Genomic DNA, 22,168 nt, shown 5'->3' with positions numbered 1-22,168 from the left:
GGAAATCCTCACACAATCCTCTCCCCTTGAGCACCTACAGCTAGAGGCAATCCCTCCAGGCACTTTAACTCAGACGTTGTCTCTGATCTTAAAGCCCAACAGAGTTAGCGAGTCCTTCCAAGCAGGACTTTAATACTTACTGCAACCCCAACAGAACTTAGATACTTCTCAAGTACGTAAGATCATTATAAAACAAAAAACATTTGCTGCCACAGTGAAAAACTTCCTCAAAATGTAAAGGCTAGCTAAGTTCCTAAAGAGAAGCAAGGGCTATAAAAATTAAAGACTTCAGATGACTAAGTATAACTATTCACATGGATGTTCTAATCACACACCTGGGGAAAAGAAACCATTTACAGAGAAAAATTACTGGACAACCAGCCACAGATTATTCGTGGCATTTTGCAGATAGTAACCTGAAGAGAAATGCAGACAAAAGCCTTTATATCTATCACGCACCAAAGCGGTCCTCAGAAGGACCCTGAAGTTGTGAGTCAAGCACTCAAAGCTGAAAAGCACCACAGTACGACTGCCTGAAACAACTGAATTTTGCTTTTGGTAACATCCATGACCAGAGCCCTAAACAAACTGATCAAGCACATGCTGTAGTTTCGCAGAAGTACACCACATAGGAAGGGACCATGGAACAGGATCTAATCCAGTATTATTCACTGGTGTACCAGTAGCATCCTACACACATGTAATGCCTTGTTACCCACGCACCCCTCTGTCGCAGCATGGACTGTCCACAGCTACAAATTGCTGGAAGTCTCACCAGTTTGAGTGCTTTGAAAGATACCTGTGTCTCTCCACAAGTCTCCAGTGATGGGCTCATACTGATGGGACATCCACAAACGCTAAATTCACATTCATCCAACCAGGAACCTTCCGTTGCCACTGGAAGGAGAAAGGCTTCTCCAAACCTCTAAATTAACTTTGCTCCCTTGGAAGAACCTCCCCTCCCTGTCTCCTGATCAGAGAGGGTGGTCCAGGAAGACAAGCTCATGCTGCTGATTTTTCACCCTTGTTAATGAAATGTCTCCACATATTTTCAGCAACCTATCAAATGCCAAGTGCTTCAGTGTCAGCACACTCTGAGCTTGACAGCATATTTATTACCTAAAACCAAAGACTCCAACTGTAGACACTAATGCTTGCTTACTGATTTTACTGCTTTACTCCACACACACGGTAAGCACCTGGAAAGTAAGAGGGACTAAGGTGGCAGCAGGAGTGAAACACTGTGCTAAGGGCCTCACTGGACCTCTGCAAAGATGAACACAACTTTTGTGTCTCCAGCATGCCTTGCCAGCAGAAATTCAAGACAATATTTCAGCAACTGCCTGATTTATTCCAGGTACAAGCAGGGGACCTTCCTGGATCCTACAGACAACAGCTTCCCTGCCTGCGCAACTCTCAATCTACAGTGCACTATCTCCACTGAACGAAGTGCGTGAGCCCTGCAGAAAGGCGTACGGTGTGACGGCAGAACTGGGATTCTGTGCAGATAAACAAGGCGGTGATCTCCTGTTGAAAGTAATATACAGAGTTCTAATGCCCTGACCCACTTCCCGACTTCTGATCACCAGGCTTTCCTGACTCTCTATTTTATGACAGTTCCAAAACCTTCTCGAAATCTATCATTCTACCACAGGGAACAGTGTTGAGCACTGGCAGAGATCAGGGCTGTGGCCTCCGGGTCTGCACCCCAGCCAGGCTGGCAGCAGCAGCTTCCATGCTCCTCCTAGTGGCTCACAATCCCAGGACACACAGGCTTTCGCCGAGCCACTTTCTCAGGATTTGTTGGACGGCAGCGAAGTGCTGACGTACGGGCCTGGGTTCAGTTCCAAGACCCAGTCCTGTCTAAAGACCCTCTTGCCTGTCGTCCAAGGCTGTACCTCCTTTTGTGCTTCTCCCTCCCACTGCTGGCTCTGCTTCCTTGTCCCAAATGAATACTGCTCAGTATTCAAGTCAGGCTGTGGTCTCCTCTGTACTGCCTCCACACAAAGAGCAGAGAGACGGAGCACAGAAAGGAGCCTTCCTTTTCTCCAGCACCGCAGCCCTGGGAAAAGCACTCGCAGGAAAGGTCTCCCTTGCTCAATCACTGCAATAGTCCCGGACGGATCATGCCTAGCTGCTCTGTGGGGACACAGCTATAGGATGCATTAAATCCTTGGAAAAAATAGCTGCCACCTTCCAAAAAGCGTCTCAGGTATGTGTGGCTCTTTTCAGAGCTTTGTAAGTTGGCCACACACGGGTAGTTTTACGAGGCTAGCAAAAAGCACATCCAGCTAGACTGTCACAATTAAGTGCTTGATGGACTACTAGAAAAAAAAAGCTGAGGACACAATGTCTTTTTTCCTCCTTCAAGCTTGTTCTCTGAAATAGCTGGAAAAGAACCCAAAAGGATCCAGCTGGAGGCAGACACACAGCATGGAAAATTCCAGTCTGAACCACTGAAGTTTTAGTAACTGAAAAAGAGGGGCATATAATAGGGACAGTTAATCAGTTTTAATTATAGGTGGTGTTACCAGTTATGCCTATAATTGCATTACCCTGGTTACACACTCACAATAACTCCAGTGAAAAGAATGTCCTCACGGCTCTGGGGGACACAGAGAAAGAACAGCACAGGGAGACAAAGGTGACAGCAGCATTTTATAAAAACTCTTCTGTTTGCTGTCTTTCACAAATACAGCCCCTGAGTAAATGTAAAACTCAGAGCGAGATGGTAAAGCCAGAAGTTCAACAGATAGGTACAACTGAAGGACTCTGACACAGAAAAAATATACTGAAAGCTAGGGTGTAGAGAACCCACTGGAAAAATCTCTAGGCAATAATTCTGTAGGAGACGGGACCTCTTGGATCCCCCTAAACTCAAGAGACTGCGGAAGGTGCTGGATTAAGAGAGGGAACAATCCCTTGGTACACCGAGGCATTTCAACTTGCCTCTCCTCTCTCTAGAAAAGATTTCTATTGTTCTACCTGCCACCTGGACCTGTGGCCAGGACCTAACTCACCCAGCTTCAGATGGCTCCAGCCCAGACACCTGCACCCAAGTCAGTCAGCCTCAACACCCTTTGCAGTTAGGGGCAGTGAGGCATTACTGGAACATGAGCCATCTAGTCTTCAGGAGACTTCTGCTTGAGACAGAGATGAACTCTCTCTCAGAAGTGCCTATTTCTTCCCTCTGCCTGCAAAGGAAGAGGAAAGCAGCCAGGGCAGATGAATACCTACATTAACTGTGAGGAATCCTATCCCTCCTTACTAACCCATTACTCCAACACTTCTCAGACTTTTAAGACGATTTCTTCCCCTGACAATAACTCAGCTGCTTGCTTCTGATGCCGTGGAGGGGGATAGCTTACAGCAGCTCACTGCAAGCTTCACAGTTGTATCTGAATGGCAGGAAAGCAACTCACAGGTCGGTATTATTCCATCGCTATTGTTGGACAAAGCTTTGAGTGAACGTGAAAATAAGCAGTCTGAAGACTTAAGAACATTATTGCCTGCACTTGGAAAGCTTTTAGCCCACCACACAACTAGAAGCTTCAATAGGGGAAATAAAGAAAAGCTTAAATTTGGCAGAAACTGATGGTTTATGTTCTCACACTCATTACACAGAAATCCCTCCTTCCCTGGGCTTTGCATTTAGGACAGCTAACAGGTCAAGGAGCAGAAAAGACAATGGAAGGGAACTGAGAGAATGACTCCAGTTATCATTCAATTGCATGGAAATATTCCCACAAAATCCAATAAAAAGCAATTGCAGCAATATCCTCAGAATCATTTCTCTGCATATGAACAAGAGCCATGCTTGCAGCTCTTCCGACCAGGATAAAGTTCTTCGTCAACTCTCTCCTCTCAGAACACAGGAATCAGTTATTAGCAGATGACCGACCCAGTCCCTTACCAGGTTACGTGGCCTTAGTGCTACACTTAGAAAAAGTAGCAGAGCATTCTTATTGCATCTAGTCATTTGAGACTGAAAGAGAGCAAGCCTGTGTGCACGTGTACGCATTAAAGAAGTTTCCTTCTAAGTTCACAGTTGTGTTATGGTGATCAACTCACTGAATTTGTAAGTTCAGGATATAGATCAGTGAATTAAAAAAAATAAATCATTAACAAGCTTGCTGTATTGCTGCTCTGTTCCAGCACAGATGTCTCACACTGCTAATCAGGGTATACCGTCTGCCAGAAGTCATCTTACTGAGGAAAAGGCCATCCTTGCTTCCACCCCAGATAACAGACACCTCAGGTATAAACCCTGCTAAGCTGGTCCTTAGCAAAGTCTGGCATAAATCTCTGCAGTGATCCAGCTGGACAAGCTGGGGGTTATTTCCAGCACAACTATGCATTCCAAATTTCTGCCACAATGGCATTCCGACAATATCTTTTAGGCACACATTGTTATAAAGGAGATCCTATAGCTGTAGTTCCTACAGGTGCTTGCTAAGTTAACTCTTTTTCTCCTGGTTACATGATATTCCATGTGCTACAGACCATGATCCAATCTCTCCAGCTTTCTTTTCTGGAGCGCACATGAGCTTTCCTTGAGTACCATAAAATTTCTACTGGTGTTCCTGTATACTCTGTATAATTTTTAAACGTTAGCAGTCCCAGCTGTTGCAGACAGGGGAGGTTGGTGGCTGGCTGGCAGAACACATGGACGCTCAGAGTACTGACCTGGCCCTCTGACATTGACATCCAGCACATCCACTTCTTGATCTGCTTGAGGTGGTGTAAGGGCTAGTGACGTGCTCCCACAGACATCTGCTGCCTCCAAGTGCTGCTGTGTCCACTGGCGCTGATCTATCTGCTCATCACCTTCCGGGAGCAAGGCTTGATCCTCAGCCTGAGCAGTTGGAAAATAAGCAGTTGCTTCAAAATGCTCATCAAGTAGCCAAAGACACTGAAAGTTCTTGAGGTTTTCTTTTTTTGGGGGGGTGGGTGGGGGTGAGGGGGTGGGGGGGTGGGTTGTTTTTGTAGGTTATTATTTTTTTTTCTGTTTTAAGCTAATGACAGTCTCCATTTACCTCTGCTTGGCATTCTCAACTTTCACACTCCCACCATGTTATCAGGCCTGAACTGCAAGACATTACACTACCATTAACCTTCTCTTCCCTTTGATGCAGCAGGGCCTGGGTAGGGAGGGGACACTGGAAGTGAAGTCACCTGGTTTCTCTACTGGCCTGTGGTGGCAGTGTTAACCTGAGGATTTGCTCCTCAGATGTCATTAGTTATATATTACAAACCCCTAAGCAAAGGGAGGTTTTGAGCAACGGGCGTACTCTGGAAGTTAATGCAGCTGTTTTCCTCTCTAGCAATTTCAGTGGTAAGGATGCGATACTCAGGTCTTGGAGCTCCTTACCTTTGCTCTCTTTGGCTGAGGTCCACCATCACCTGCCCAGTGTTCAGTTGGTCCAGAATCTGCTAGGTTACCCTCTGGTATCTGCACTGACAGATTTCTAACAAACAAGGAGAACACATCACTTTGCAGTCTGACCAGGTGCTACTACTGCTTCTTATGCTAGCCTCCAGACACCAAGGATGGGATGCTTGCAAGTGTGGTAGCTTGCAAACAGACGGACTAAGAAATCAGAAATCTCACCCAGGCAACAGTGGCATTAAATGCATTTAGAACTGCAAACTTGGTTAATTCACCGGAAAGCCAAAACTGCATAAATGGGAGTCTTCTTTTGAAACTTTCCATTATTTTTGAGTCATGTCTTTAACGCATTGAGCTAGATGTATTAAAAGTTCATTGTCACCTATCAACCTAAAAATGGCACACCCAATCCAGCAGAAAATTATGCAAACAGTACCCAACAGCTGAACTAAACAGAGTGTCAGAAAACCAAACATAACCAGGAGATTAGATTCCTTACTAGCATTTTATAAGTTACAGTTAATTAAAGTTCTTCTGTCCAAAACAGATGTATTAAAATTTAGAGAAATAGCCTAAGAAGGTTTAGCTGAAAAGGCAGCTTTCTCTATGGAGTTAAGTGCCTTTAATGAAAGATTTATATACCACGTTCTCAAAATCCCCTAACACACTAATAAACACACTGTCAGTGGCTTAAATGCAAACTTACTTGAGTCCAACAGCATCTTCCCCAACTGGCTCTCTGCGCTTATGATTACTAGGATCCCTGCGCAGAATAAAGCCTTCTGGGAGCCACAGCGAACCATGTTTGCGCTTACGCTTTGCCATCATCACACCCAAGAGAAGGATTAAAAGGATGATCAAAGCTGCCACAGCAAGTAGGTAAAGCAACTGGGTCTTCGGTGGTAACAAGGGTTCACCTAAAAATTCCAGTTAAAATACAATGAGATTAACAAAGTGGAGACAACGATCTTCAATCTACATACTTTCTCACTCAGGGTCTTCCACACAGAGAGTGTATTGTCTCCATACTGCGATGCGTTTAGCGCAAAGGTTTGAGGAAGTTTAGGCTCTGCTGCATGGTTGTAAGAATACATCCCGTCTTTCTGGCTTCCCTTGATCTTGTTTCTCAAAGTATTTTTTAGAGTCTATGACTGCTGAACTGATGATCTTGTTCCTTCCTCAAGAGTCCTGCTGGCTGAAGACAGCCACCCTGAATCAGTGTAGAGAGAGCTGATCTACATAAAGATACGAGCATGACCCATCTAGAAATAGTGATGTTACCGATCTAGTACAAGGTCGCAGCTGAGCCTCAGACTGAGGGAGAGGGGAGCAGAAATCAAAGGGATTACATATTGCCAGAGGAGAAAACGTCTTGCAGACTGAGGAATGCCCTCCTCCCCCCATCTCTAATGGCGTCTCTAATGACACGAATGGTTTTTAGTGCAGACAAGATCACTGCAGTGTGCAACGCACTGCTGCAGCACATGAGATTACTGTTTCTACAGGTATTAAAATGACTAGGCTCCAAACTTAAATGCCCTGCCTTACTAACCAGATGTCCTCTCAGAGCAGAATAAGTATATCGCACTTGCATGCTTCTATAACTGGGGACAAATAAATTAGCTCCCAGAAACCATACTGAACAGTGAGATCAATAAACTGAGCATGAATTTTGCAAGCCCAAGTTTACTGACTGCCTTCCTCCACAAGCCATTTTCCCTCTGCAATTACTTACTTTGGACAGACACAAAAGGATAGGGCAACATGCCCTTGATGGCCTGAGCAGCTAAGAGAGCTGCAGCAGCTTCTGTGTTCTGAAAGCATTGCTCTGAATCCTCTGCACACTGACGGTTGTCAATCTCCAGGAACACCCTGGTGCTGCAGAAACACAGTAAAAGGGCACAGAAGTCAGCAACAGAAACTTTTGCCAAAGCGCTAGGTTAAACTGCGGCCTTTTAAGTTAATCTTTCCACCCCAGCACTGAATTTGGCAGTTGCAATAGCTTTACATTTCCCGATAAAAACACAGATGGGCTACAGCCCCAGAAGGTCCAGAATGCCCCAGAGAGCTACCAGCATAAGACCACCAGAGGAACACAAAGGCATCCACTCACCCAATGACCTCTTGCTCTAGTTCTCTGTGCTTGCGAATGACCACAAGCGATCGCCGACTCCGTGCTGCTGATTTCTCCCCATAGTATGGGAATACCATGGGGTTTCCCTGGGAGTCCAGCTTGATTCTCAGATTGGTGTGCAGAAGAGTTCCCAAAGTGCGCAAGAAGCTGCGAACATCACCCAGCAGCTCGTCGGGGGGCATCAAGACCACAATGATTAGGGTCCCTTCTGCCAGTTTCTCAGCTTTGTCACCAGCACAGTCCAGACCATCCCAGCCACACTCCTCACTATTACAGCCCTGGTCACAGCGGCCATCTGCGTAGTGATCTGCACAATACTTGTCATACCTAGAACGGTGAAAGGGTTACAGGCAGCATATAGGACATACACATTCTGTACAGTATACCTGCAGTCTAGGGGCCAAGGCCTTACACTCTTCATAACGATCTGAGGTAAAATAACACTCATATTCAGGATATAAGGAGAAGAAATATAACCCCAGGATAAGCTTGCAATCTGGCAGGGTGGAAGTAGGAAGCACAGAACACCCCAAGAACATGTGGTTCAATTCTGGTACCAGTGCAAGAGAACTGATTGTGCTGTTTACTAAGATAAAGCTATAACACCTCCTGCCTCGCCAAGGGAGAATCGTCACAGCAGAGCTGTAGCATTTATCACAAATAACTGGAGAGAAAGAAGTGCCATGATAAACAAGCTGGAAAATAGATTCAGAAGTAGCAAATACAGCTGGGATAAAAATATAGGTATTGATGCTATGGAGTGAAATTCAGGATAGGAGGCAGTACTATTAAAATCTAGTACAAGGAGAAATGCTTCCTATTTAGATTTCCACAGAAAGCAGGGCACATCCATCAAGCAGGTTAACGCATTACCATTGCTCAGGGTATCAGCTTAGTTCATAGCATACAAATTCCAGAACTTCTTTCCAAAAATAGACAAAAAGTACACAAAGCAGTGGAAACTCCTTGATGCCAAACTTTCAGCAAGAGCAGGACCAGCAACAGAAACAACAGAAGAGACAGAAGCAGCAGGCATGAAGCATACCAACTACTGAAAGCACTAGTAGGAGACAGGTTAGTGACAGAGAAACCGTTGTCAGGATCGAGCCTTACTTGCATGTTTTGCTATTTTGCTGACATTCAAAGTTGTCAAACAGGCATTCGGGCGTGTTGCAGAACTCGTCACACTGTCCATTGAAAAGCATCCAGCAGCGCAACGAAGAGGAGCAGTTGGCCCAAGGATCTTCCATTGTCAGGGAGCAGTCGCCTCCATCCCACTGGCAGGCATGAGTGTTACAGTCTTCATCACAATAGCCATCTTTTGCTTTTACCGCACACTGGGAATCCAAACATCCTCGGGGCTCTGGGCTGAAAGTTATGGGCTGTTCACACTGGCTGCCTTGGGTGTAAGCAGGGCACTGACAATAATAGTAAGGAGGCTGAGAATGAGGGTGGCAGCTTCCACCATTCTGGCAGGGGGCACTGGCACAACCCGTGTTTGTCTGGCATTCCTCTCCCACAGACAGCTTGGGGCAATAGCACCGTGGACCAGAAGATGTCTGGATGCACTGCTCCCCATTCCTGCATTTCACTTGTCCACAAGTACTGTGGCTGCTGAACTCACATTTTGCTCCAGAATAACCCTATGGGGGGGAAAAAAAAGGCAAAACAACCAGGCTCACAAACATTCTTCAATGCTCTGAGGGCTGAATGCAAGGTGTCACATGCAAACCCATTCTCCCCCGTAATTCCTCTAGCCTCATTGCAGAAGCCATGATTTTCTGGGTCTAGCCTCAGGGATAAACTAGGAACTTACAAGGCTCTGATACATTTTGAAATAGACTTAGAAGAGCCATAAACAAGGGCAATCTTGTAGTAAGCACAGAGAACACAGGATAGCAGAAAAATTGTCGAAATTTAGTGCTAGGCTTAAGACAGAAAAGCCAGCTATCCTGCCTCAACAGCAGAATTGTTTGGGGTAACGACAGGCAGCATTACTTTCCTAGGGCACCTGGAAGCCCTGGGTTTCCCAGCTAGGTAGATAAACTAAAGGATGCGGGTAAAGAGTGTCAAGGACACAGCTTTGCAAGTAGTACAGAAAAGATAACTTTCAGCTACAATGGACCAGTGAAACTAACGAGACTGTAGCCAGAGAACTCTACAGCTGAGACAGGCAATCCAGTTTCAGGATACGGTGCTTACCGGAGGACACTGGCAGATGAACCCATCTGGCATGTTGCTGGCAACAGCACAGGTACCTCCGTTCTGACAAGGCTTCCGGGGACACACATCTATTACGCTCTCACAGTGACGACCTGAGATGTACACAGATGGGGAGAAGAAAGCAGAGAAATGCGTGTGTGCGCATATCAAAAAGCCGTCACAAAGCAAAACACTCCAAAGAATAGCCAACAAGCCAAACACTCCAGTGAGACCTTCCCCTCAGAACAGGTAGGGAACATCTCTTCAGATAACACATGGTCTCTAAGTAGCTGCCAAAGTAGCAGTAGAGGAAGGCACAACCCCAAAATCCACAAGGGGTATTTGGAGATAGGCCACCTTGTCTGCCTCCTCAAGAATGCATGCAATCCAGCACGAAGACAGAATTTGCTGTCAGCTCCAAGTCAGCCAGGCATAGAGGCTGAAGGTGCTGTACCATGCCAATTTGGGAATTCTTAAGACTTCCTTTACTTTTTGGGAGATGCTCAGTGAGTCCAGCCCAAAGGCAAATCACTCTCTAACCATGAATGAACAACCCTCAGGACAAGATGCAACATGAGCGAATGTGACAAGCAAGCGGAGCCTCCTCAGACTGATCAGCCAGACACAGAGGTCTTACTGCACTGACTGGCATTTGCAGCAGCTCCCAGAGTCAAACTCTGACACCAGACTTTAAAAAGATGAGGATGACCTAAGCATGACTTGGACCCCCTAGGAAAAAGTTAATAGAAGTCTCCACACATGTGCAGCCAAGACTGACTGCTCGCAGACAGGAGCAGACAGGGCAGGATGGCCCACGGAGTCCTGGCATCCTATCAGTCACAAACCACAGCAAAGCCACCCCCGTCCCCTCCCAGGCAGAAGGGTCAATGTGGAATGCGCAGAAGATGAACAGCTAGAGGAAGAAGCATGCTCCCCCTCTGTGCCTAACGTTTCCAGACAGATTTCATGTCTGAGACACAGCAGCTCTCCCTGCTCCTCCTAGGGTGCAGCAGGTCTGCACTCCCCAAGCCGCAAGTTCCAGCCACCCTTCCATGAAAGCCAGAAGCAACGTGAGGCATAATTCATAAAAGCAACCTTAACAGACAGGCTTAAATACAAACTTATCTGATGACCTGCACCAGTGTCCCACTACCTAGCCTGGCTCCACTTCCCTCATATGTCGCTCTTTTAGGAACTTCTTTTGTCAATCTAGGTAATGCATTCAAAAACTACTACACAAATTCTTCAGATGTATGCCTTTGTGATTTCTTTGCATCTGACAATCACAAATTTAGTGGAAAGTCACAGCATCTTTAAATTTTAAGAAAAAAAAAAAAGAGTAAATACTGGTAAAGCATGCAGAGAAGGTCACTGGTAAGCAGGGAAAGTGAAAGGTTTTAACAGAGGAAAACTGAATACATAAGAAGTTAAACTGACATGGAAACTGGAAAGCTGAAAGTTAAGACACATCTGGAGACTATTAGCCCAAACTTATGCCCAGTGGGAGGCAGAAAGCAGAATAGCAGCAATACTAACAAAAAAGAGATCTAGAGAGAGTGAGACATAAGTTTGCGCAGTGCGAAGTTGTGATTCAAAGTTGGGTTATGGAAGGATCACATCACTAAGCTAGGAATGTACAGTCTGTCTATGCATAGAGTATTCCATCCTGACCACATCACCAATATAAGGAAGAAAGTGAGAACGGAGCAGAAAAGGAGGCCGAAAGCTAATTATGGATACCACGGCACTGATTTATAGAGAAAATTTATGTGCTGCTTTGCAAGAGAAAAAGCCATGGAGAAGCTGACACGTGAACAGTTATACTTCCAATATTAGAAATGTGAAATTATGAAGGAGAGAAAAGTTACCACAGAAGAAAACATCCTGGCAGCCAAGTGTCTCAGGAGATTCCTTTGTCTGAGACAGCTCGGGAAGCCAAATTTCTTAGAAGGTTTAAAAGAAAGATTGGTTTAAAAACTGAGACATAGCGTAGGGAAACAATCAGGTATTGTAAAGGGAAGTGACTAGATAACATGACTGCCAGAAAGGGAAAGAATGACCATTTTTCAAGATATTAGTCTGAAATTGGAAGCATGTTTACGACTACTCACCAGTAAAAGCACTACGACAGATGCATGTATAATCATTTATCAGCTGAACACAGTCCAGACTTCCACGAGGGTTACAAGGATTAGACAGGCATTCATTGATATCTCCCTCGCATCGCTCGCCTGCAAAGCCTGGGAGACAAATACAGCTGTAGCCCCCGATCTGGTCAATGCACTGCCCTCCATTAAAGCAGCGGGGTACTCCTGAGTTTGAAACACAGTCATCCACGTTCTCCTCACACAAACGGCCTGTCAAGACAGGAAAAAGTAACAATTTGAGGATACAGTGTCACGGCCTCATTTCCTACACTGCTCATCAAGTTTTAAGATCGTGTCACACGCAGTCCCAGATATAAACAGGTAAAGATCCCAGCTTAATGCAATCCATACCCCGGGCAGACAGACAGCCTCAGATCAGACCCAGGAAGCATCTGTTTTAGATCCAGGCTGTTCTCAATGGTAGGTCATACTGGTATTTTGCAGCTTTCATGCTCGACTTAATTTAAGGGCATAATTAAAAACACAAAAACAAAACAAAAGCAAAAAAGATGCGCTCAATTTAGCCCTGCAACTGAACATAGCTGGAGAGCCCTGTGCTGCCCTTGCAAGGCTGTGAGCTTCCCACCATTCATTTAACTTGGTGGTAACCCTGAAACTTGGCAAAGAGCATTTGTAGCGACATCTTTAGAACAAGCAACAACAAACCAACAGAAAAGCAGCTGTGATAAAGCACAGACTCCTGGCCAGCATGCCATTCCTGCAGTTTGCCTTCTGGGGACCTACAGTAAACTCTCAACACCGGCGAGGGGCGGCAGTTTCTCCCTCTCCCTATGGGGCTCCCTTTCAAGAGACAACGTCTGGTACCGGTTCTGCCTTCTCCACGCAGTGTAACAGACCAAAGGGGCGAAGAGGGTAAGTTGAGCAAGGATTTTTGTCTGTTAATACAGCTGATTCGTCTGGAGCAAGTAAAGCCATTCACCCAAACACGGAGGATACTTACACTGGCATTAGTAAAGTATTCATTTCAAACTGGGCCAGGGACAAAAGCTAAGTCTTGATATCATAAGCAATTATATCAATCTTTTCTAATTCCTTTCATTTACAAAAAAAAAAATTGTCACATCCAAAAAGTAATTCATCTCAACAAATACAGACTGAAGAATTAAGAGCAATACATTCAGAGCCTCTCAAAGGAGGATGGATGCTTTAGTACAACATAGAAACTCTGGCCGTGCAGAAACTGGTACATAAATACACACTTTGATGTAGAGACATAAGAAGCAACTTTTTTTTTTTTTAATTGGAAGACCAAATTAAGAACAATACATGACAAATTGCTAATGCAATGATTTACAATGAAATAAACACTTATCCAGACTGGGAAGATGCACTGACAGCCACACTAAAGTGAATGAACTGGTAACATGCAAGGGCAGGAGGCAAATATATTAGATTATTTTATAATTTTACTTAAATTTACTTTATGAACCAAGAATTTAGTTCTATCTGACACACATCTGGAGATTTTGCCTACACTTCAGAAAGATAAAGTAAGTTCAGAGAAATATAAAATCTTTAACTGACTTGAGAAATAAACTTAAGAAAAAAAGTCAAGTGACTAAGCATTCACTGACTGGTTAAAATGTGCAGTCCTGAATATTTTCAAAGGTAGAAGTCAGGGCCATCAGGTCAGATATAACAGGGAAATGGAAGGTTAGGTTTCAAGAAACACGACATTAAACAGGCTGTGGAATCATACTTACTGAAAACCACCATCATGTAACTGTGGAGTTTTTTTTAAAAAAAAAAGCTTTTAATAAAAGAGCTCAAATTTGCTGAAATAGGTTAAGCTAGCCTAGAGGCACTGAACTTTTCCACAGAAGACTCCAGGACAGAGGACAATGCAGGGCCAAAATTTAAAGTAGTAAAGGACGCTAGAAATTATGCAAGAACTAATCAAGTTTTCTGCATATTTCATAGCATCTTAACCAAAAAGAAACCTTGGATTTACTATATCAAAACAGATAGAGTTGGGAGAGACCTTAACAGTAATCTAGTCCATCCCTATTGCCAAAGACGGATCATGCATTCCCAAAGGACACTGTCATGACCTATTCCTTTAAAAGAAATAAAGAAAAAGAAAAAGAAAGAAAAGAAAAAAGCAGTGTTTCTTTTTAAAGAGAAAATATGTATCTCAAGGGATCCAGTGCACTTTGGGAACATTCTTCAAAGAAAATAATGTGTTCCCTTGAGACTCTGCGTCATGAAACCAGTAGTCAGAAAGGAAAAGTCAATCTTGTAACATTCACTTAATTGCTGAGCTTCATACCCCGAGTTCCTGGTGGACAGGAGCACTTGAAATGATTGACGAGGTCTATACATGTTCCTCCATTCTGGCAGGGCTGAAATTGGCACTCATCCACTTGATATTCGCAGTTGACACCCTGGTATCCAGGCACACACTGCCAGTATAAAAATAAGCGTGAATAATCTTCTCCTAACAGATACATTAGCAGACATCTGAGAAAGGCTAACACAGACAAAACGAACCTTCAATGGGACAGATTACGACTGCCTTTGTAGCTATACAACTGCAAGTGATTTCAAGGGCTGCACAGCCAGCCAGCTTAAGCACACAATTTGACCATGTGACTACTCAACAGCACACTGCATGTTTGAATTTGAGTGACTTTATTCCTGTAAAATATAGCGATCAAATCCAGACACCCTTTAGCACTGAGACTGGCTTAGTAGTTGACTTAAGGTTTACATAAAACTCATCCTTTCCTTCTGGGCATGAGCTTCCAAGGTGTTCTACCATTCTGAAAAGCTTAGGAAGGTTGATATACCATAATCTCATGGTCTACACTGCTCTCTCCATCATCTGTAGCAAACAGAAAGCAGTGGAAGGCATCTCCCACTCTGAGAGGCAAGGGATACTTTGCCCATCCAATAGGGAGAATACGACATTCCTTTAATGCATTCTACATATATTTTAATACAAACCACATCTCCAGCAAAAAAATCTTTCAAGATAAGAACTCCATCTCCAAAGAGGCAAGGAGTTCAAATGCCCATCAACCACGCCTCCTTACAATCACACCTCTAATTCAGTCTTAAAAGCCTCTCAGGAGCACTGCTTCTGCCACAGCTAAATTAAAAAATCCTTCCAGGTTGTTCTGGTTTTGGATGGGATAGAGTTAATTTTAGAGTCACAGAATCATTTAGGTTGGAAACAACCTTTAAGATCATCAAGTCCAACTGTCAACCCAGCACTGCCAAGTCCACCACTAAACCATATCCCTAAGCACCACATCTGCACAGCTTTTAAATACCTCCAGTGATGGGGACTCAACCACTTCCCTGGGCAGCCTGTTCCAGTGCCTGACTGCCCTTTCAGTGAAGAAATTTTTCCTGATATCCAATCTAAATGTCCCCTGGCACAACTTGAGGTCGTTTCCTCTTGTCCTATTGCTTGTTACTTGGGAGAAAAGACCGACCCCCACCTCGCTACAACCTCCTTTCAGGTAGTTGCAGAGAGCAAGAAGGTCTCCCCTCAGCCTCCTTTTCTCCAGGCTAAACAACCCCAGTTCCCTCAGCCGCTCTTCGTAAGACTCGTGCTCTAGATAAGACTTGTGCTCGCTCTTCCTAGTTACCGACTGGGGTTAAACCACGACACAGGTGCAGGCTGCTTTTATCCCCAGCTTGAAGCTATTCTACCACTTGCATGTGTTTCTGATTTCTTTTGATTCCTTTGAATTACAATGCTCTAAATATTTAGACCTCTTCCTACTAAACCAGCATGCATTACCTCGCACTGGTATCCACCCAGGTGATCCCGGCAGGTAGCACCGTTCTGACAAGGGCTGGAGTCACACTCATCCAGCTGCACCTCACAGTAACTGCCAGTGTAGCCCACCTGGCACTGACAGTGGTGCGTGTTTCCAACATTGAGGCAATGACCAGAGTGCTGGCACAAATGGTCCACTGTGACTCCTGAAACAAAGTTAAATAAAGTGAGCAAACACATAAAACACACTTGCTACCAGTGTTGGTAGCTCATCCAGGAATGAATATGGCTAGACCCAATGAATTGAAAAGTTGAAACTCAAAAATTGAAGTTACTCTTTAAATTACAGTGGATCAGAACCACAACTGGCTTCCAAATGAAGTCACTGCTCTGTCCCCTTTGGGTCATCAGCATCAACACTGGCACGAAGTATTTGTATTGCTGTATTATTTTACCACTGGCTGGTGAATACACATCTGAAGTACTATTGTTGCAGTACAAAGGTTCAATGTTTGTACCTAGAATGTCTACAAAAGGTATGGGAGCATGACACCCCTCTCCTTTGACACTGAATCTGCTTGTTTGGATTTCCTGGACTGAAAATGGCATGACACTGTCTATCGGCCTGGGCTACAAGCCACCTTCCAGGAAGAAATTAACTTAAAAACCAAATCTTTTACATATACATCATCTGAAGCAGAAAATTACTACTTTGGGAGGCCATGGTATTACCTATACAGCTAAATAGCACACTTAGTAGCCAGTATTCTCTAGGAAATACTTACAAAGATCATGAGTTGCAAGATGCCTTTCTTGTACAAGGACAACATGTCTTAAACCTGGCCTGCCTGGGATTCAGCAGAAAGGCACAAATAGCTGATGTATTTTCCAAAAAGGCAGTCCACATAAAACAGTATTACTGAAACTCTGAGACTTCATAAAATATTTAATTCTTCTTTTCTAATATTTTTATGGTAGAGGCTAGCTTCTTATGTTAGGGAGAATCAAGAAAGCCTTGACTCCCAAATACAACCTTGCAGAGAGTTTTTTAGCTTAGAAGTGATCATGATTGACCACCTAGATGCAAAGCGCTCTAGGATTTCCAAGGCATGCTGTGTTAACAGGGGTATGGGGAAAGGAGGAGCAGATTAATGATGCATGGGGAAATGTTTTCAGTTAAAGCAGAGAGGATGCTTATTTACCCCTTTGTGAAGCTGCCACTTGACACGAGACATTGGGCACATCGCAGTAAGCACCAGTCCAGCCAGATGGGCAGACACATCGAGTCTGGGCTCCACTCTGGACACACGTGCCTTTATTCTTACAGGGAGACTTGCTGCACAGATCCATAAGTGCCTGGAGAGAAAAAAACCACAACATGATATATGGCAAGCACAGTAGGAAACACTACTCGGAGTACAAGTTCAAGAAGCAAAGAAAGAAAGGGCTGCAAAACTGGTTCCATGGGGCACTGGAAAGAAAGGGACAAGACTTCCCAAGTCTAAGCTAGGTGCTTCACTGACAGCCTCAAGAGCTCATGTGCCTAGGAAAGCGCAAACGTACCGAGGAGTAAACCCCAGATGGCAACATCATTTCAAGAGTAAGCTGATCCTCACACCTTGCTATGCAGAGGCATCTTTGGCTGGCTGGGTTTGAGAAAATTCAGTTTTATCTCAGACTAGGCTTCTAGTTTCACATTAGTAGAAGGCTTCCAGATACCAACAGTAACAGGTGCCCTTTCTTCTCCCAAACTCCCCCCATCTTCACTGCTTTATGAGGAGGAGAGATGTGTTCCACATTTTGATCTTTCCTTTTCCTTTTTGTCATTAGCTCACCATACCTGCTTTTGGCCCCATTTGCTCTAGTATGGTCTCTCTTGAGTTTTCCTGTCTCTTGAGATTCACTTGAAACCCCACAACTGTTTTATGAACTGAAGATGGGCCAAAGTATACTGCTTTTCTTGATTCCTTATATTAAAAAAAAGTTTCCAAACAAAGAGACTAAAACACAGTAAATCATCACATGAAAGCGATGTGAGGACCCAAAATAACTCTGTCTGACCTAATATAAACCAGCCACTGAGCATCATTTCCTTTTTGAGCGCTTAGGCTTCAAAGCAATACAGCTATCTGATTGATTTCAAGCTGACTTGAGGGAAGGATGAGGTTTTTAAAGCGAGTAGTTCTGAATTTTGGCTGTAAAATGCAATCTCAATTGCAGAAAGTTCTGCTTTTCAGATGCAAACTGTCTACTCACAAAGATTAAAGTAGAAAAATCTGTGCTTTCACAAGCAACCAAAAAGAAACTTGGAATTAAGTTTTATCACATGTAGTTGAGCGTGAAGAAGAAAAACAGCGAGCCTCTTGCTTCTGCATTTGTAATGAGTAGCTGACTGTTTTACATGCAAATTCTATAACTTATGAATCATTGTCTGATTTTGTCCTGCTTATTTAGCTTTGCTAATTAGGTCAAGTCAGTTTACCACTAAGACAAGAACTACAGTGTAGCTGTAATCTATAAATCTCTCCAATACAGCTTTGAATAGTACTTATAAATTTAGAAAGTTCTGATTCCTTGTATAAAATGAGTAACACATTATGATCAAGCTTCTCCGAGCATAAAGCAGACTTTCTGAGAATCGACAACATTTAACTTGGGGACAGGAACATTAATCCTTTTCTCAAGTAAAAACAAAGCAAACATAGCAGAAGAGGAACTACTGAACTTCACTGTACTTTACGATCACTCTCAATGCTAATTCTCCCAGTGAGGTTTAAGTGGTGTGCACAGAATGCATAATTAGGGTAGCAGAGGGGTTGCTTTTTTATATCACTTCATTACTTTGCATTCACTTCCTCCATTAGCAATACCTAGAAGCAGACCCGACAATTTAATGTCTAGCAACATACTTCTGGAAAAGCACCTCCCCCACTGCCACTAAAATGCTTCTTCTAACACCCACTGTTTTACAAAGACATATGGGCATGAAAGACAGTTGCAAAATCCTTACAAAACTGTAGTGTATTCCAGTAGTTTAAGAAATTCCCAGATTTTTTTTTTTTTTAAATGGCAGCACTCAGGCTGTTTATGAAGGAAGCCACTACAGTGTTTACTGTTCCAGAGCTAGAAATAGTCTCAAATCATTCTTGCTATTTTGATAAGAACAGAATAAAAAGAAAAAGCTCTGATTTGAAAAATTAAATCAGCATTCTGTTTCCACTGTGATATGCCAAGTTTAAACTCTTTAATAGGTCAGCCATTTACAGCATAGGTTTGCAGCTCCTACGCTCAACTGTGGAAAACTGTAAATTGCCTGAACTCAAGTCTGAAAGCAAGGATGGAGATTTTTATTGAGGTTGTTAGCAGCACAGTCACATCAGCTACTGCCCCAAAACATTTTCTGGCTTCTTATGGAAAAAAAAAAAAAAAATCTACAATCAACCTGGAATAACTACACCTCCCTGTACAAAACACAACAGTTAAATCAAGGTCCTCCTAATCAGACTGATATTCTGCTATTTAAAGTGCTAGTTTTTTGTCTTGGTTTGTGCATGTTTGGTGTTTTTTTAATACAGGACTCTGCCTTCAACTCAGGACAATTTTATGCTTCAAATGAAATGCAGTCATTTTCAAAGCTAACAGCTGTTTTTCATTTAAGACGAAAACTAATCTAGAAAGTTCCAATGACACCTGCATTTTTCTCCTCCTTATAATTAAACACTTTTGATTTCCAGAGTTTTGAACAGGGGCATCTGCTCTGTAAGACAGAGGCACTGGACTTCTTTTTTCCTTGGGTAGCAGGCCAGGGCACCAGAACTGAAGGAATAAGAGCTCTGCCACGTTCAGCACCTCACATCTAACCTGGTCACTTCTGCTCTTGGACAGTTCAAACACCAGTGCCCTGTGCAAAACAGGCAAGAAAACGTCACCCACCTGACAGTTCTTCCCAGTATAACCCAAAGGACATATACATCGGTATGTGCCCAGGCTGTCCACGCAAGAACCTTTGTTCAGGCAAGGATGTGAATCGCATTCATTAATTTCCGTGAGGCAGAAGGGTCCTGTAAACCCTGCTGGACACTGGCAAGTAAAGGAATTGATCCCATCCACACAAGTACCTCCATTGAAACAGGAGCTGCAGGAGAGTGAGAACAAAGGTAAGCTGAGGCAAAATGCAATTAGCTCACAGCCAAAACAGCACGTAAACATTACTGAAATGAGAGAGAAAACCAGGATCTTCTGATCACTCGTAAGTTCCTGCTAAAGAAGCATAAATCAGATAACAGGAATGCAAGGGGACTCCAGCTCACCGCTTTTTACCGTGGCAGGCAAAGAAAGTAAAGCAGGGTTTCAATGAGTCATTAGTGATGGAGGTAACTTATTTCATGAAATCTTCCCAGCTTCAATGTGACCACAAACAGTACTGTACCAGGTAGGCGTGTGGCTTGCTCAAACTGATAGATTTTATACAAATTTTATTACTAATTACTATTGTATTACAAATTGTGAGAAACAAAACAATTTGCCTTTTTTTTAAAGCTTCAAAGGAGTCGCAGGTATGTTTTCTCAAGGAAAAAGTTCATATAACATGCAAAACACAAGCATGTTCTTCATTGAAATTATGTGAAAGTATTGGTATTGCTAAATCCCTTTCTCCTCTTCTCATGAGAACCTTAAGTCCTTGATTTGTAAAACTGCTCATACATGCCCTGGCAGAATTCAGATCAAAGGGATTATCCCCCTCCCTCCAATCTTCGGATCATAACAATTTCTGCCAGATTAGGTGTCCTATAGAGAAGTGACTGGGAAAGTTCGGAGAAGTGATGCCTCATGCAAAATTGACTCCTTTTTCCTTCTAAAGAAACACCTGCCGGGAAACTCCTGCTCCTCTGAAAATAACCCTAGATCAGACTCAAGATAATCAGTTTGATGAAGTACACAAAACTAATTCATGCTTGTTACCTGTTTTGTGCGCTGTCAAAGGGTACTTCCATGAGAGAAGCCACTGACTCACCTCCTTGAACTTCCAGTGCAAGTTTTAAGTATCTAAATTCTGACTGTGATTACGGTAGATGTCAACATTAACCTATTTATCAGAGATGTTCCTCTGCACTGTGGGCTGAATTCTGTTTTACAGGGAGCAGAAACTGCTGTTTACATTCATGGCAGAACAAGGAAGAGAAGACAGAGGAACTGTCAATCACTTGGCCCGTTTCACTGAAATCAGGTACCCATCTCCAAAAGATGGCACTCTCTCATAGGCGGCTTCTCACACAAGATACAGAAGAATTATTTGAATCAAATTCAAATCAGCCAACCATCATGGCGCTCTTAAGTACAGCTCAGTAAATTTTGGTTGAGAAGGTGTGACTGGTTTAGCTTGGCAGAGCGTTGAAAATTGCTACATCCTTCATTCATACCTGCAAGACTGGTTTCTGTCCTGACTGATAACGAAAACAAAAACAGGATGAACCTCAAGGAAGAACCAGGCTTTCTGCTAAGACACCCAACATACTTCACTTGATTAAACAACTGTTGTGCAAATTAAACACACCCTCATCAGTGACACAATCCTGTTCTTAAGCAAAAGATGTTAATATACTTCCTCCCCCACAAATGCAATTTTATAAGAGATAAGGAAGATCTTTTCTTTGTGTGCAGAAAACGCATGAGAATACCAAGACTTTTGCATTTAGGCATCTTATTTGTTTCTGGTAACTAGACTAGAACAGACTATTTTTTTTTTTTAACCATTTAAAGCTTTATTAGGAATTGTTTCCATTTGAGAATCTGAAGTTACCTACATGAATCCTAACAAAGCTTAAAATAAATATGCAGGCAGATGATGGATACACAGGGTTAACTCTCAAAGAGCTTTTAAAACTACCAAGCGAACCATTTATATAAGGACCAGCTGCTGAGCACTTCAACTCAGTTCCATGCCTCCCCCTTAGAATGACCTCAGGTTTTATCTCAACACTGCTAAACCACATCCAATTTGTGAGCATTAAAATATCTCTGATGATTAAACCTTTCCAGTACAGAATTTGTGGATTTAGTGTTCCTCCTGGTTGCTTCTTCATATTATTTGCAGTCAATAACTCAACTCAGGGCTAATTTAATTTTCCTGCCTTTCTGAGAGTTGGCTGTCACTTCCATTTTTGCAGCTTTTGTATTTCTCAACACAGTAACTGTTCATAACCAATCAATTATTTCCCCTCCCCTATATGATAATGGTCTTATAAAAATATAAATTACTTATGTTTTAGTAAGCTACCATCTGCCTTAATGTTTGTTAAACACTATCATATTCCTCCTATAATGGAACTAAGCTTCTAACCAGTGGTGCAAACTGAAGACCAACTTTGACAGGCAACTGCCTTTCAGCTGGTATCCTGCACAAGGTAAGCAAGTTTTCCTTGCATGAATCACAAGTATGTCTCAGTGACAAAAGGCAGGAAAACAGATCCTCATCGTTAAAAACTGTTTCTGAGTAGGACTGACTTCAAGCCATGAGCACACGCTGTGTGGCTCCTTAGTGCAGC

The 22,168-nt window shown here is 43.2% G+C and overlaps 1 protein-coding gene across 1 annotated transcript in view; it reads right to left on the bottom strand.

Annotated features, from left to right (window-relative positions):
- The window catches only part of NOTCH2 (notch receptor 2), an 89,176-nt gene that overhangs the window by 6,085 nt on the left and 60,923 nt on the right, over positions 1–22,168 (bottom strand). Inside the window, exons 18-29 of the mRNA XM_082314592.1 lie at positions 19,557–19,758; positions 16,826–16,979; positions 15,645–15,829; positions 14,163–14,295; positions 11,837–12,082; positions 9,726–9,838; positions 8,637–9,166; positions 7,503–7,850; positions 7,125–7,267; positions 6,096–6,306; positions 5,372–5,468; positions 4,687–4,855 (exon numbers count right to left, since the gene is read on the bottom strand). Coding sequence (XP_082170718.1) covers positions 4,687–4,855; positions 5,372–5,468; positions 6,096–6,306; positions 7,125–7,267; positions 7,503–7,850; positions 8,637–9,166; positions 9,726–9,838; positions 11,837–12,082; positions 14,163–14,295; positions 15,645–15,829; positions 16,826–16,979; positions 19,557–19,758 — 2,531 coding nt within the window. The remainder of the gene's footprint in view (positions 1–4,686; positions 4,856–5,371; positions 5,469–6,095; positions 6,307–7,124; positions 7,268–7,502; positions 7,851–8,636; positions 9,167–9,725; positions 9,839–11,836; positions 12,083–14,162; positions 14,296–15,644; positions 15,830–16,825; positions 16,980–19,556; positions 19,759–22,168) is intronic.

This window comes from Platalea leucorodia (assembly GCF_965183815.1).
Source record: "Platalea leucorodia genome assembly, chromosome: 5".
NCBI classification, from domain to species: Eukaryota; Metazoa; Chordata; class Aves; order Pelecaniformes; family Threskiornithidae; genus Platalea; species Platalea leucorodia.
This window is presented reverse-complemented; position numbering and strand designations above follow the sequence as displayed.